The sequence below is a fragment of the Cetorhinus maximus genome, chromosome 17, assembly GCF_964194155.1.
Source record: "Cetorhinus maximus chromosome 17, sCetMax3.hap1.1, whole genome shotgun sequence".
NCBI classification, from domain to species: Eukaryota; Metazoa; Chordata; class Chondrichthyes; order Lamniformes; family Cetorhinidae; genus Cetorhinus; species Cetorhinus maximus.
Window position 1 is genome coordinate 57368664 of NC_135895.1, and position 17535 is coordinate 57386198.

The following is a 17535-nucleotide window of genomic DNA, read 5'->3' on the forward strand; positions in this document are numbered from 1 at the left end:
TTTTAAAAGACCCAGAGGAGATACAAAGATAGGGCTATTGAGAAGATAGTTTTAAGAAGAAAAATTGTAATTCAAACTGTTAATGTGGATTTAACCACTTCTATATGGTTTCAGTTGGTTTGCCATGTGACAACATGGTACAAATAAATACAGCTCTATTGTAATTCACCAGATGCTCCCACTCAACATTTATTTGCTCATATAGTACTTCAGTAATTTTTGGGGATTGAATCGCTTACAATTTATTTTAATATATATTTGTTCTTGGATGTGAGTGAAGCTAGCAAGGCTGCAATTTCTGCTCTTCCTTAGTTGCTCTGGAAGGGGTGCTTTCTTTTTGACCATGGTGTTAGGTAGGGAAAAAGGGATGGCAATATATGTGCACGTCTAGATAGTGTGTGCCTTGCAGATGATGGTGTTCCCACAACTTTGCTGCTCTTTTCCTTCTCAGTGGTAAAGATGACAGGAAAGAGCTTATGTTGAATAATTATGGTGAGTTTCTGTAGTGCATCCTGTAGATAGTATGTGCTGCAGCCTCCTGTAGACTGGTGATGGATCTGCTGGACCTTGATTTCACAACTGGAGTATAAATGAATCGATTCCACAAAAAAATTGCATAAGTAATTCCACAGATTCATAGTGTGAAATGAAATTTGTTATGCAGTTGAGAAAATATTGAGAGATTTATCTGGTTATATAGTTAATGGTGGTATTTAGGTATGAAATATAATTTTACAAACGTTTACTCTATTTCAAGAATTTAAACCAGCACAGTTATTTTAGAGGGTTGACAGAATAAATTACTGGTGCAACTGAATTAGCAATAAAGGATAGATGATGCAAAATACAAATTTTAGTTAGAAGTTAAAAAATCAAATCATGAAAGCATCTTCTTTCACTTGTGCCTGCATTTAAACCTTTACAGATTATAGAATTTATTTGGTAAAATTGTAAAAATCAAAGGAGCAATATTCAGAAGTTTAGCATATGAAATTTAAGTGGCTGTCTATATGATAGCTATGATCAGTCTTATCATATAATGAGAGCATCCAAAGTACACTCTTCAAGATAGGTAATGAGGTATTGGATGGGATTAGAGTTCAAATATATATAATTATATATATTTAAGTTTACATCCACATTTCTCCCACCTCTGACTTCTCAATCCCAGTTGCCAGCCTCTGATGAAGTTTGCACTTCTGAACAGGGATGTAAAATCGAGGGTGACAATGAGACTGCTAAGCTATTCTTGTGGGTCTCCTAGCAGCTGTGTAAATATTGAAAGCAGATTTCCTGCTCAACTTCCAGTGTGTGCCTTTTTTAGTTATTTTTCCAATTGGATCTCCTTCTACCAGAATTTTGTCTCTTCTCTTCCCTCTCCCTCGAGTTCTATATGTTGTATAACAACACAAATGACTGTGAGCTGTATATTTTCTAGTATGCAAATGTGCTACTTTCTTACCTTTCATTGTAGAACTCTCCTACTTGAAGGAAACCCATTTCGTAATCCAAGGGCAGCTATTTTGGCCAGAGGAACAACTGCAGTCTTGGAGTATCTTAGAAACCGTATTCCTACATAAATGCTACATTCCTACATACATAAGAGGATTACTCTTCTGAAGACATGGAAACTGTTTACAGCTTAAATCAGGATAAAGCATTTCGGAGGCTTTGGAAGGAAGTTTGTTCCATTATACTAAAATAATTCTGTGTTTTCTAGACTACTTCTACGTTTACAGATTTAAAGCTGACTTAATTGCCTGATTTCAGTGCGGGTAAATATAATGTACATAATTTAATTAAATAAGAAATTATTATCTGGGCATTAACTTTCATTGGACATGGTAAAGGCCCTCAACACTTTTACACTGCTTGCCAAAATGGTAAATGTACTTTACTGCAGCATGATTGATCCTTTTAATGTAGCACATTACTAATTGGTTTATGCCTGAACTGAACTATTAACTGAACTTTTTTTTGAAACTATTAGTGCAGAAGTGCTTCTAATTTTTTTGTATATTGAACTCTTGGGAGTGTATTAAGTCACATTCTTGCACAAATCTGTGGCTGATGCTTACCAGTTTTGTTCTTCTAAATATTTGTGTGATTCAGAATTTTTCCTGTATCCTGCCAGTTTCTACTTTACATTATTGTTTCAATCCACAGTATAATGCCTTACTGGGTCTACGTTGGGTAGTTATTCCTTGAAATATGTAAAATATCTATGTTAATAAAGGTTTTGAGCTAGGTGTGTTTGATAATTGGAAAATCATTAGGGACTGATGATTTATTCCATTAGATCACTTGTCACATGTGTGCAAAAATTTTCCAGTCACTGGTGCTCTGGGCTTCTCTGTGAACACATTCCAGTTTTAACTTTTGAAATAAATGATCAGATATGACTTGTTCTATATTGCAGTTTGTTTTGTACTGAATCTGGCTGTACTTGTCAGTTTCCCAACGGCTAAAGGTAATGTTATCATCCCTGAGGCATATCGACCAAGAATGCTCAGGTCTATGTTAAATTAGGTGATCTGAGCAAGGATGGCAGTAGAGCTGCAATAGTTGGTTGCACTGCCTCAATTTAGGAAAATCAGGCTTTCTGCTTCTGATTACTATTCAAGTAAGTCTCAATAGAACTGCATATAGGTGTGTGAATATAAGGTGAGGATAGAACTGAGCTTAGCTGTGATACCTGGCCTTACATGTAAATACTAGAGGGAGGTCTATACCCAATAAGAGAATCAATGGGTGGAATCATACAGCCTTTAAATATTTTCTGAGGTTGGGACCAAAAACAGATCCCAACTCTGCTGGTGTTGCTAGCTGCCCTCCTGTGCAGTCTTAACAGAGGCGGCCAACTAAGAGGCCTCAAGATAGATGGAGGCGCCCTCTGAAGACTTTTGAAATGTTGCAAATTATTTGTGGCCACAACAGCCGGGCTGTCATTGTAGAGAGATACTCACACCACAGGATGGCCTGTGGCCACAGCTCTCACCCTGTTGCAAAAGCGTCTGTGGTGGAGGGAGATAAACAAAAAAGGCTTTGCTGTCTCTATGGCCTGCCACTGGGAGGCTGCCACCCGGGACCTGCTGGGCATTGCGCACAGCGTGAGGCACATCCATTGTCAGTAAGATCCTGGAGGTATCCCCAGGTGGTCAGTTAATTTACTGATAGCTGTGTAGCCACTTCTATTGATCCCTATGACTGGCAAAGGCAGAAATCCAACACTGCATTTTCAAAATGTCCCCCAAGTGCCCACTAGCTGCTAAATCCGTCTCCATGTGTCTGATTAGGTTCTGTTCTATTTCTTCAGGGGAGAAAAGATTGAAAGGAGAAAATGTTCTAATTTTGAAATGTAGACTTACAGGGAGATTAACTAATAGGAAAGTTTGAATAAAGAAAAATAATCTTATTTTTACATTTGCTATAAAATATTCCATTGTAAACCTTGAAGGAATGGCTGTTGTTTTTCACTACGAAATTCAGTCCTTTTCTACTAAAGCTACTTAACTTCAGGCTTAAAAGTTCAGTCCCCAGCCTGGGTTTAGTAAATCAGGGAAGTAGATGTTATGCCTCCCATGGGAGATGGCTGCCAAGGCCCACCAGTCCATATTCTAGCAAGAGTTGCAAACATAGAACTTTTGTTCTTATGAAAAGTTATGATTTGACAATGAACAAAAATCACTATTGGCTGCTCCAGAAAAACAACTTATTAACACAGTTTTATATTTTGACAATAGCATTAATACATTAAGAATTAATTAATTCAACCTAAAAATTGGGAGTTAAAAAACTATGAAATTCAGTAATGAGACTTACGCAACACAGCGTTGGCATGATAAATCCATTTAGCAAGAGATATTTACAAGTGTGTGACAATTTAAATTAACATTTGTTCATTAAAGAGACTTCATACATTATTCAAACACTTTTTTTAATACAGAAAAAATCCCAGAATTTCAAAGCCGAAAAATAGCTCTGTAATACTTTGCACCCACATTGAATGAGAGTGGCTTGGTTTCTTTTAATCTCTGGTAAAATTTCTCCAAATATATACATACAGAATCTGCAAAATGCATTCTGAACACAATATACACTGTACCAATAAAATAGTGTCAATACATAAATAAAATTGGAAGGATTAGACTTGCATGTGCATTTCAACAAACAAGTTTGTCAACTTCACTATAGTCTGTGAAACTAAAAACTGTAAAATCTTGTAAAGTTTTTTTTTTCTTTTTTGCACATAAAGCAGCTTTCAAGTCCAATAAAATATTTTTGACTGCAGAAGCAGATGTTTACATTCACAATCTAAATGATTAAAATTTATTTAAATGTCATTAATATTTATTTACAAAATACTGCAGTTAGAGACTAAATTTTACTTTTTTTTCTCAGTTATGAATTTTGACACATACAAAAGAGTGACAGTTTTTCTTGTACATCAACAAAGCTGCAATTACATAAGGGTTCACTTTTACAATGCAACCTGTTCTGTAATATCTAAACCAGTGGTACTCATGATGTGGCCCATGGGTCATTTGCCTCCTATCTGTCTTCCCTGTAACCATGATACTCAACAGATGTGCTGCCTCATGCACTTTAAGAGTTCCATTCATCACCTGCCCACCTATGGGATGTTGACCGAGCTAGAATTCAGTACTGCTCCCTTTCCTTACCTTTTCATTCTCCATCAAGAAACTGCCATTTTCAGGCAGTTTTACCACAGCTTCCAAACAGCAAGTTAAACAAAAAACTACTTCTATGAATTGATCCAGTATTTTTTCCACACTACTTGTGTCATCCTTCAGTGACCATTTGTGACATGACTGAAATTTGGAGTTCAGCACACGAGAGTCACAGGCACAGATCATGCCCCACTATTCTGCAACAATACACAAAACAGCCTCTAAGCAATATATTGGTTGGAATTTTAATTTTCAGCTAGAAGTTGGTGATTAACAACTGCAGTATTAAAACAGTAAGAAAGAATTCTATAATTAGAGCAAAATAGGAAAGTGAAATAATGTTGGTCTGTCACAGAGCACTGAACAACAGAAGTAATTGAAATGCTTCAAGTCATACTTCTGTTTCAGCACACCTTGAAAAGCAAAAGAAATGTAGTTTGAGCCAATTAATTATGACTATTTTGAGAGCATCATATTTTGGGAAACTTTGGAAAATAATTACGTTTTAGTGTAATTTTAACCTTAAGTGCATTGTGGCGACACGGGTTGTTATATTGCTGATGTTTTTTTTGTTGGTTATGCATAAGCAAGTGTATGTGCAGCGAATTGTCATAAGGGCAATGACTTGTATTGACCAATGATGTACAGTTACATGCAGTTACAATAGTAGACTTAAAATCGAGGTAGTAGACTTAAGCCCATTATATCTTCAGAAGGGTGAAAATTAGCAAAAGCAAAACAAAAAGCTGTAGATGCTTATTTTATTAGAAGCTGTGTAGTGTGTAGGTGGGTACTGAATAAAAAAGATGTTCCAATGTGAATTAATCACCACTGCAGTAATGATAGAAATCTGGAGCTGCAGGAGCCTCACACATTGAGGGCAATATTGCACACTAAGTTTGGTCTATGGAAAAACTAATCATTACTGCATTTAATTCTTAACCATAGGGATTGATTTATTTTCATTCTTTAACAAACAAATTTTAACCATCACAACACCAGCATACCACCCTCCAATTTTCTTTTTATTTGTCCAGACACACTCCGGTTACAAGTCTTCTGGCACATTAATAAATTACCCAGTTGCCAAAATGAAGAATGGGAGCAAGAATAAAGAAAATGGGAATATAAAATATTTAAATCTTAAAAAGAAAGACTTACAATTTACATTGCACTTTTCATGTCCCTAGGATGTCCAAAAACACTTTACAGCCAATGAAGGTCACTGTTGCAATGTAGGATAAATGGCAACCGAGCAAGCTTCCACATACAGCTATGTAATAATGACTAGGTACTGTGTTTTAGTGATGTTGTTTGAGGAATAAATATTGACCAGGACACTGGGGATATCTCCCCCACTCTTCTTAAGAGCAGTGCCATCTTTTATGTCCACCTCAAAGGGCAGACAGGGCCTCAGTTTAACCTCTTCAGTAAGACAACACCTTCGACAGAGTATCATTGAGGACTGAACTGGCTTGTCAGCCTGGCTTTGTGCTCAAGTTGCTGGAGTGGGACTCATAGACTGAGGAGGCAAGATTGCTACCAACTGAGCCATAGTGCCAGTCAAATCTTATAGGATAGGAATGGTTATGGTAGGTTTAATAAATAGTTACCAGTTTTAAAAGAATAAAGTGAGGACAGATAGGGAATGTGGGACAACGGTGGCAACAAGGCAAAAATATAAATGTTTTAGTTGAATTGTGCGTGTTGTATAAAAGTAATTGATGTTTGAATATCTTTATTACCATAACATTAGTGTTCATTTCAATGTCTCAATATGTAAGCTGAAAATTTGTGAAACCAGTTGCCCATGGCAATGAGAGCTGCTGAAAGGGTTAATTTTGAATATTTGTTTTGCAACATATTTTGCATATTCTAACTGACTATACACATTGCATATTCATTTTAATGGATTATAAATTAAATGATTTACATTAGGAATACTTGATACACTGTAAATAAACTTGCCCAGTTTTCTATCACTACTCCCTTCCTATCCTACTGGATAAGTTGTTTTAAAATGCTTATTTCTCTTTTTTTACAAAATTGCACATTTGTTATTAAATCTCAAGTACTGCAGTATAAATGGGCACTTGTCAAAAAAATCTAATTAGAGTTTCAATTGTGTATTGAGCTGTTAAGCTCTGCGAAATGTGTTTACCATCTAAATTTAATCCCTTTGAGCACTGACACAGCTAAGTCATCTGCTGGAATCAGAACATTATTTATATAACTAAATACAGCAGAAATAAGGAGAGACATAATATCAAAACCATATTTTCCAAAAGTTTTTAAAAATCAAAACACCCAGGTTCCTTTTTAATAAAATGAAAAATGGCACTCCAACTCTCAAAGCCAAATGAATTCTCCCATAATTATAAATTAAAGGAATATTCTCTGTACCAGAACATGTTAGCAAAGATATTTTTAAGTAAAATGAAAGAGAATGGATGCAATATTTATAGTAATATGCTTGAGGCACAATATGAAACTTACATTTGGTGGCAATGTTAGTTATATATATATCTTTACAAAGCACACTGTCTCTGTCATTGCCTGTTCCTGCTTAAAGAACCCAGAATGATTCCAATAAGCTCAGTCCGTGGGCTACAACATTTATATATCTGTTGACTGTTCAAATCCAACTTCATGAAATTAGGCCAACTTGAGACTTGGCATGGCACCCTTTCTTCCCTGGACATATACAGATATATTGAAGTTCTGGGTTCAGAGCAATCTTTTGCTTATGTTACATTTATAGTGAAAATCCACAGAAGGTACATTTTCAGTTCTGGTGCTGGGCTGTGCATCTGTTGATATGTGGATACAGGGAAAGGGAGAAGAAAGGGGTATACTTTCAGTTAAACTATTGTATACACCTTTGTGCATGGTGGGCCTTCACAAGTTATGGTGCCAAGTTTGATCTTTGTGGTACACGCATGACTTAAATTCAATTTTTTCTCATAAATGTTAAACGGGAGGAAAGTTTAAAGGGATAAAATTGTGTCTCCTCATCAACAACATATTACTAAAGATGTTTATACTTTTTACATTTATCAGTTATTTTTGAAAAAGACAATGGGATAGAAGTTAACAGAAATTCCATTTCCCTCTGTCCTGACTTCCCTTCTGCTGTAGGTATTTTGTATAAAGGAAGGCAACAGAAAAGCCAGGAGGATGCTTTTTGCCTTGTTTTGTAGACGAGTACAGAAGCATCTTAGAATTCCTAAATTATAGTCATTTTTGATTTGTTTTCATGGAACAGATAACATCATTTGTTGAACCCTCCTTCATGTCAAAATTCTTTTAAGATATTAATTGATAAGAAAATAGCTTTAAATTTCTCAGTACACAATTCACTGCATTTGTTGATGTATTTTTGCTTTCTACAAAAAAGAGGCATATACAAGATTGAGGCAGTGTTTAATGGTGGTGCAATATCTAAAGAGCATGTGTGCTTTTGGTGCTTATGTACCTAACAAAAAAACACTCAGAATGAATGATATATATTATAATTATTAATAATAATATTATAATATATAATTAAGTGTTTGCACCAAATGACCTGCCATTTCACAGCCTCTAGCTGACAGGATGTAAAGTCACCACATAAACATCAATCTCATAAATGATAAATTTGTGAAGATAAAATACTAAACATTGTAATACTGGTAGATAAGTATCTTATAATAAGTTTGGCACAAGTGTTGCCATTGGTCCAGCAATTGGCAAAAAATTGGAAAAAAATTGCCTGGCTTTCCTCACAGGAAGCTGTAGTGAAGGTTTTAATCTTAAATTAAACATTTTTCTACTGAAAAAAAATCAGTAAAGTTCTAGGTTGGAATCTCACGTTGGATTATCAGATCCACTGTGTTCTGGAAACTCTTAAGAAGTGAGACTGCCTTCTCATGTTCCATGTGTACAAAGTTGTGTCCATTGGCCTACAACAAAGGAAAATACACATATTTACAAAGAATAACAAATGAGTACCCATAATCTATATTGTGTTTTTGGCAATCATGAAAATAGGTGATGTTAACAGCATGAATTAAATGCAACGGAAAGCTCCACCAATTTTTTTCACTACTATTTGCCCTCGCAATTTTAAAGGCATATTCTCCAGTGTAATAGATTGACATTTTCTATACCAATCATTGTTGTGACCTCCTTAAGTGAATTTGCCAATTGGGGATATTTTTGTCGTGTTAGCCCACACATAGCAGGAGCTGGTTAAAAGTTCTCCAAACTCATTTCACATAGTCCTCTTACAATTGCTCCATCATTCTGGGGATCATCAGGTCACTGAGGTGAAAACAAAGGAAGTAGCTACAGAGGCTATGGGGAGGTGATGGCGAAGCGGTATTGTCAACGAGACTAGTAATCCAGAGACCCAGGGTAACGCTCTGGGGACATGGGGTTTGAATCCTGCCACAGCAGATGGTGGAATTTGAATTCAATAAAAAATCTGGAATTAAAAATCTAATGGTGACCATGAAACCATTGTCGATTGTTGTTGTAAAAACCCATCTGGTTCACTTCATGGAAATCTGTCGTCCTTACTGGGTCTGGCCTATACGTGACTCAAGACCCACAGCTAAGTGGTTGACTCTTAACTGCCCTCTGAAATAGCCTAGCAAGCCACTCAGTTGTAACAAACAAAAAAGGAATGAAACCAGATGGACCACCCGGCATCAACCTAAACGACAACAGCAATCTCAGCCCTGTTGACCTGCAAATTCCTCCTTTTGGATAGTGCTAAAATTGGGAGAGCTGTCGCATAGACTAGTCAAGTAACAGCCTGACATAGTAATCCTCACAGAATCATACCTTACAGATAATGTCCCAGACACCACCATCACCATCCTGTCCCACTGGCAAGACAGGCCCAGCAGAGGTGGCGGCACAGTGGTATACAGTCAGAAGGGAGTTGCCCTGGGAGTCCTTAACATCGAATCCAGACCCCATGAAGTCTCATGGCATCAGGTCAAACATGGGCAAGGAAATCTCCTGCTGATTACCACGTACCACCCTCCCTCAGCTGATGAATCAGCGCTCCTCCACATTGAACACTGCTTGAAGGAAGCACTGAGGGTGGCAAGGGCGCAGAACGTACTCTGGGTGGGAGACTTCAATGTCCATCATCAAGAATGGTTCGGTAGCACCACTACTGACCGAGCTGGCTGAGTCCCAAATAACATAGTTGCTAGACTGGGTCTGCGGCAGGTGGTGAGGGAACCAACAAGAAGGAAAAACATACTTGACCTCATCCACACCAACCTGCCTGCCACAGATGCATCTGTCCCTGACTGTATCGGTAGGAGTGATCACCGCACAGTCGGTGTGGAGACAAAGTCCCGCCTTCACATTGAGGATACCCTCCATCATGTGTGGCACTACCACCATGCTAAATGGGATAGATTTCAAACAGATCTAGCAACTCAAGACTGGGCATCCATGAGGCGCTGTGGGCCATCAACAGCAGCAGAATTGCTCACAAACACAATCTGTAACCTCATGGCCCGACATATCTCCCACTTTACCATTACCATCAATCCAGGGGATAAACCCTGGTTCAATGAAGAGTTCAGAAGGGCATGCCAGGAGCAGCACCAGGTATACCTAAAAATGAGATGTCAACCTGATGAAGCTATAACACAGGACTAGTTGCGTGCCAAATGGCATAAGCAGCAAGTGATAGACAGGGCTAACCAATTCCACAACCAACAGATCAGATCTAAGCTCTGCTGTCCTGCCACATCCAGTCGTGAATCATGGTGGACAATTAAACAACTCACTGAAGGAGGAAGCTCCACAAATATCCCCATCCTCAATGATGGAGGAGCCCAGCACATCAGTGCAAAAGATAAGGCTGAAGCATTTGCTACAATCTTCAGCCAGAAGTACCGAGTGGATGATCTATCTCGGCCTCCACCAGAGGCCCCCAGCGTCACATGCTGGTCTTCAGCCGGACTTCAGTGAATCTTCAATTCGCTCCAAGTGATATCAAGAAACGGCTGAAGGCACTGGATACTATAAAGGCTATGGGCCCTGACAATATTCTGACAACAGTACTGAAGACTTGTGCTCCAGAACTTGCCGCGTCCCTAGCCAAGCTGTTCCAGTACAGCTACAACACTGGCATCTACCCGGCATTGTGGAAAATTGCCCAGGTATGTCCTGTACACAAAAAGCAGGACAAATCCAACCCGGCCAATTACTGCCCCAACAGTCTACTCTCCATCATCTGTAAAGTGATGGAAGGGGTCATCAACAGTACTATCAAGCAGCACTTGCTTAGTAATAACCTGCTCACTGGCACTCAGTTTGGATTACGCCAAGGCCACTCAGCTCCTGGCCTCATTACAGCCTTGGTTCAAACATGAAGATAGAGAGTTGGGATAAGGTGGGCATTTTCAGGATGGCAACCTGTAACTAGTGGAGTGCCACAGGGATCAGTGCTGGGGCCTCAATTATTTACAATATGACTTAGATGAGGGAAGTGAATGTGCTATCGCAAAATTTGCGGATGATACAAAAATAGGTGGGAAGGCAAGTGTTGAGGATGACACAAGGGACAGAATTTTCTCGTCAGCGTGTGGGGGCGAGGCCTGCATGCCGATGCGTAAAATGATGCACAGTGATATCAGGCATGTGTCCTGACGTCACCGCGCGTCATTCTGATCTTCCGTTCGGCAGGTGCACCCGAGTCAGCTGCGCGCCTGCCGAACCGTCAAAGGCCTGTTAAGGCCATTAATAAACTAATTACCAAATTGACAGGGCTGCCCGTCCAACCTTAAGGTCGGCGGGCAGGCGAAGAGCCCAAGCGGCCTTCACATTTTTCATGAAACCTCATCCATGGGCAGGGTGAAGTTTCATGAAGGGTTTATTAAATTCATAAATATTTTTCGAACATTTCATAAACATGTCCCAGCTCATGTGACGCCATCACATGATGGGACATGTGTAAATGATTTTTTATCTTCTTTATTAAGAATTCTCATTATGAAATTAATCTCCCTGAGGCAACACGTGCGAAAGAGCGCAGGCCCCGACTCTCCCTCCTCCCCATGCCTGCACAGGTAGTGCTACCAGGTTCGCGTCATGCTGGGCGGGCCTTAATTGGCCTGCTGACGTAGAAAGGCGGCGCGCAGCCAATTGCAGGCAGCGATCAGCTCCGCACCCGCCTGCACCCGCTCCCAACCGGCCTACCCGACGGGGAGAAAATTCTCCCCAAGGAATCTACAGAGGGATATAGACAGGTTAAGTGAGTAGGCAAAAGAGTGGCAGATGGAATAAAACATGGGAATGTGTGAGGTTATGCACTTTGGCAGGAAGAATAGAGGAACTGAATATTATTTAAATGGAGAAAGACTGCAGACAGCAGCAGCACAGGGGTTTTGGGAGTCCTTGTACATAATCCCAAAAAATTAACATACAAGTTCAACAGGTAATAGGGAAGGCAAATGGAATGTTGGCCTTTATTTCAAAGGGAATGGAGTATAAAAATAGGGAAGTCTCGCTAAAATTATACAAGGCACTAGTTAGACCACACCTAGAATACTGTAAACAATTTTGTCCCCTTATCTAAGGAAAGATATACTGGCATTGGAGGCAATCCAGAGAAGGTTCACTAGGACCAGAGGGCATAATCTCAGAGTAAGGGTGTGCCCATTTAAAACAGTGATGGAGAGGCATTTCTTCTCTCAAAATGTAGTCAGTCAGTGGAATTCTTTACTGCAGAGGGCTGTAGAAGCTGGGTTGTTGAGTATATTCAAGGCGGAGACAGACAGATTTTTAACCAGGAATCAAGGGTTATGGGGAAAAGGCAGGAAAGTGGAGTTGAGGATTATCAGATCAGCCATGATCTCATTGAATGGTAGAGCAGACTCGACGGGCCGAAGGGCCTGCTTCTGCTTCTACACCTTATGGTCACTCTGTCCTCATGTAAGGTACACATAATCTTTGATTTTTACATATGATTTTCATATGTTTGTATGCTATAGGAAGATTAAGAAATGAGAATATCACAAATACCTCCCCAAACACAGATGTTTTCTTATATATTTACAGTGACTCTGCTCTTAAATTCATTTGGATGATATAGGCATTACTGGCAAAGCGTGGCATTTATTTGCCGCCTCTAGTTGCCTTTAAGAAGGTGGTGGTGATCCAGCTTCTCGAACCGCTTCAGTCAATGGGCAGGATTTTTAGGTTGGCGTGTGGGTGCTATTGGTGGGCCCGGGAGCGGCCGGGGAACGGATTGTCGCCCGCGATCAGCCCCCGACCGCGATTTCATGCTGACTGGCCAATTAATGGCCAACCAGCATGGAGCACATGCTGAAATGCTCAGCGCTGCCGGGGTGGGGGCAGGAGGAGGGCAGGTACTGACATAAGTGCAGGCATGGACAAGCACTGAATGAAAGCTCCATGAAGGCAGAGAGCTGCATCGGGGTGCTGAAGAATTTAAAAACAATAAATAAAGATTTTAAAATCCGGAAAAAAACGTCCACATATCATAATCAGTCACCTGAACATATACATAATGAAAATTCTGTCCATACATTTTTATTTTAAAAAATTTAATAACGGAAACTTAATCCCGCCCTTGGATGAGGTTTCATCAAAAATGCAAGGTCATCCTGGCAGATTCGCGCATCTGCCAACCGTATGGTTGGTCGGACCATGGAAAATTGGGGACAATTACAACTTTAATTAGCTTAATTGCACTCTTAATTGTCGGCAAGCGGGCTTCCGACTTTTACGCGCATCTGCCGACCGAAATATCGCACAGGTGTGAGATGTCGGGACGCTCGTCCAACGTCATCACGTGCTATTTTACACTCAAGCGGGTCAGGCACGCACCCACATGCCGACCTAAAAAGTCTGTCCTATGTCTTGAAGATACTCCTATAATGCTGTTAGGTAGTGAGTTTCAGTATTTTAAACTGACAATTGAAAGAATGGAGATACAAATTGGGATGGTGGTGGTGTTCTCATGCACCTGCTATCCTTATCCTTCTAGGTGATGGATTTGGTAGGTACTGAGCTCCTGCAGCAATGTCCTGGGTCTGAGATGATTAGTCTCCCAACAATCTTTGTGCTAAATCTGACTCCAACCAGGGAGAGTTTTCCCTGAATACCTATCGATTTAGATTTGATTAGGCACCTTGGTGCCTTACTTGGGCATCACTGGCAAGGCCAGCATTTGTTGCCCATCCCTAATTGCCCTTGAACTGAGTGGCTTGCTAGGCCATTTAAGAGGGCAGTTAACAGTCATCCAGATTGTTAGGGTCTGGAATCACATGTAGGCCAGGCCAGGTAAGGATTTTAGATTTCCAGATGGAAATTGACGATGTTTTCAGAGTCATCATTACTGAAGCTAGCTTTATAATTGCAGAATTATTAATTGAATTTAAATTTCATCAGCTGTTACATAGGATTTGAACCTATGTGCCTAGAGCTTTAGCCTGGCCCTTTGGATTACTAGTCCACTGACATAACCACTATGCTACTGTCTGCCCCAAGGTGCTGCCTTGATATCTTGACCAGTCATTCTTGTGTATCTTTCTCTCAGTTCAAGTGCCATCCCTAAGAGGGCATTGGCGATCATGGACTTCCATGTGGCGGCCCATGGTTGTACTTGGCAAAGTACTGCAGTGGTTTGCAGTTGCCTTGTGCAGGTCCTGGCTGACCAGTGGACTTTCCCAGTCTTACCTGCCTGCCATAGGTGTATTAGAAGGATTGGCAGGTTGATAACCAACTGGTTTGGCCATATAATGAATGCACCTTCCAATGGCCATCAAGTTCTGGGGTGGGACTCGAACCAGAGCTTCTGTCTCAGAGATAGAGATGCTCCCACTGCTCCACAAGACTACCCCCACTCTTATGTAATCACTGATATTCAACTTGGGTCCATGTTTGGACCAAGGCTGAAATGTTGAAGTTGAGCGGACCTGGTGAAACCCAAATTGAGCATTTTATTGGTGATTAAGTACCACTTGTAACACTATTGACTACTCTTTCCATCACTTTGCTCAATCTGCATCCAGCTCCTATAGGATGAACTTAACTTTGTAAAGTGGACTCATGAACTTAAAGGAAAGACTTGCATTCATTTAGTACTTATCATGTCTCTGAGAAATACATCAAATCTTACTGCATATTTTGAATTACAGACAGTTGCAAAGTAAATGAAGCAGATATTTTACAGACAAGATCCCACAAACAGTAATGATATAAATCAGCATTTAATCTAAAAAATTTTTCTGGTGCTGTTAAAGGAAGAAATATTGATCGGGAGACTAAAAAAGACACCCTATTCTTCTTCAATTAGTACCACCTGAACCTTCAGAAGAGGTAGTTGAGGCCTTGATTTCACAAGAAAGATCAGACATATTAAAGTGCTTCGAAAGCAATTTCTTAACACTTTCTTCAGTGTTTCTATGTCATTTTTAATGTTTAGAGACTAAAACTATGTACAATACAGTTATGCTAAAAGTTTAATGTAACTTCACTGCTTTTCAATTCTATGCTCCTAGAAATAACTTCCAGTGTTTTGTTAGCAATTGGAATTGCTTTTCTGATCTGCAATTCTGGTTTTAATGATTTGTTCACCTTTATCCCTAGATTGCTTTGCTCTTCAACCCAATTCAGTTTTGAAAAATTTTCTAACGTATAGCTAGGTGATGTTTCTATATTTCCTACCAATGTGCATCACCTCACATTTATCTATGTTAAAGTTCATTTGTCAGTTAACTGTTCATTCAGCAAATTTTTAATATCTTCTTATATTATGTTGTATTCTTCCTCATTGTTAGCTCTCCCCTCCAGTTTTGATACTGAGTTACTCGTCCCTATATTCAAATCATTAAATTATAAATAAAGTGATCCCTTGTGGAACAACACTTTCTACCTTCATTCAATCTGAACAATTACCCTTTATCCTTGCTCTCAGTATTTGTTTTTTAGCCAATTTGCTATACATTCATTTATTTGACCTCTTGGCTGAATTTTTCAGGCAGCGGGTGGGCTTGGCGGGAGCGGGCGGGAGCAGTCGCTGAGCCTATGGATGCCTGTGATGCCATTTTACGCGGGCAGACCAATTAAGGCGTGCCCAGCATAAGACTCAAGCTGTAGCGCTTAGCGCTACCTGTGCGGGCGAAGGAGGAGGGAGAGTTGGGGCCAGCACTCTTTTGCGCACGCGCATGAAAGAGTGCTTCAATCTCCTTCAGGCACGGGGCTGCCTCAGGGAGATTGAAGGGCCATTATAATTATCAAATAAATCGATGTAAAATTCAATTAAACATGTCCCCTCATGTGACTGTGTCACATGAGATGGGACATGTTTTGATTTTGCAGGAAAATTATTTATTTACTTAATAAAAGCTTTAGGAAACCTCATCCTGCTTGTGGATGAGGTTTCCTAAAAAACGCGAAACCCTTAAGGTTGGAAGGGCAGCGTTAACAATTACATCAATGACTCCCTTAATGGCCTTAGTAGTCCGTTTACATATCGGCGCGCGCGCAGCTAACTCCGGTGCACGCCCGCTGAACGAAATATCGTGGGACTGCGCGATGACGTCGGGACGCACACCTGACATCACCGCGCATCATTTTACGTGTCAGCATGTTGGGCCCGCTCCTGCACACCGACTGAAAAATCCTGCCCCTTGACTCCACATGCCCCAACCTTTGTCATGAGCCTATTTTGTGGACCTATTTGAAAGTTTCCAAGATGATGAAAATACATCTTAAAAGTTGGGTGATATCATGGGCAGAATTTTGCCCTTGAAGGGTTGGCAGGCCCCACCGGCTCGGCGGTGGGCAGGCAGCCGATCACCGCCGCCGAAATGGACCCGCCGCCTTCTAAGTGGGTGGGCCAATTAAGGCCCGCCCAGTGGGCCACCTGATGGGAAGCGCTATGTGCTTCCTGTGCAGGCGGAGGGGGGACTCCCCAGTTGCCAAAGTGCGCTTTATCGCGCATGCACGCGAAAGAGTGCACATCTCCCTGAGACTAAGTGCTGCCTCAGGGAGAACGCTGAAAATTTTTTGGAAGTTTAAAAATAGAAAAATAAAAAAATTAACATGTCCCCCTCATGTGACAATGTCACACGAGATGGGACATGTTAATAAATATCACAGAAACTTTATTAAAGTTACAGACATGAAACCGCATCCCGCCAGTGGATGAGGTTTCATGTTTTTTCAGAAGCCCTCTGGGGCTCCTGGCCTGCCCACCAACCTTAAGGTTGGATGGACAGGGCCTTTAATTGTTTTAACTACCCTGTCAATGGCCTCAATTGGCCATTGTCAGGTCGGCGGGTGGACAGCTGATCACACTGTCCCCCTGCCTTCCTGAATATTTAAATGGGGCGGGATGACATCGGGGGTTCCCCCTGACGTCATCCCATGTAGGCGAGCGGGCCCCGCCCCCAACTCGCCGACGGAAAAATTCTGCCCATGGGTCAGCAGATTTTCTTTCTCACTTGGGATCTAGGTTTGACGGGATGGAATAAAAGTTGCCTTTCTGTAGGAGCTGCTACTGACATAGGCCCTCACGATTAAATTGGTAATCTTATTCCCAATGAAATTTCTAAATTATCCAGCTCACCTTAAGGATCTTGTCTCCAGGCTGTAACAGATTGGATGCTGGTCCATCAGGTTGCACTCTAGTAACGAAGATACCCTGTTGAAACAAGAGTGAGAGTTATGGATTGACTTCATTATGAATTAAAGTAAATTGCAGTGTATAAATCTGTTATTTTGCTTTTATTTAATATTTCCTACATCTGTAGTATTTAATTTTCATATCCCTTAGAGAGGAGGGAGGTTTGCTGGTGTGGGA

At 40.4% G+C, this 17535-nt stretch overlaps 2 protein-coding genes across 2 annotated transcripts in view; one reads left to right on the top strand and one right to left on the bottom strand.

Moving 5' to 3' along the window:
- lrrc40 (leucine rich repeat containing 40) overlaps window positions 1–2404 on the top strand; it is an 87585-nt gene extending 85181 nt beyond the window's left edge. The window contains exon 15 of the mRNA XM_078561255.1: window positions 1475–2404. Within this exon, the coding sequence (XP_078417381.1) occupies window positions 1475–1580 (106 nt within the window). The 3' untranslated portion in view covers window positions 1581–2404. The remainder of the gene's footprint in view (window positions 1–1474) is intronic.
- Window positions 2405–8251: 5847 nt separating this feature from the next.
- The window catches only part of lrrc7 (leucine rich repeat containing 7), a 331365-nt gene continuing 322081 nt past the window's right edge, over window positions 8252–17535 (bottom strand). The window contains exons 24-25 of the mRNA XM_078561876.1: window positions 17302–17376; window positions 8252–8632 (exon numbers count right to left, since the gene is read on the bottom strand). Of these exons, the coding sequence (XP_078418002.1) occupies window positions 8525–8632; window positions 17302–17376 (183 nt within the window). The 3' untranslated portion in view covers window positions 8252–8524. The remainder of the gene's footprint in view (window positions 8633–17301; window positions 17377–17535) is intronic.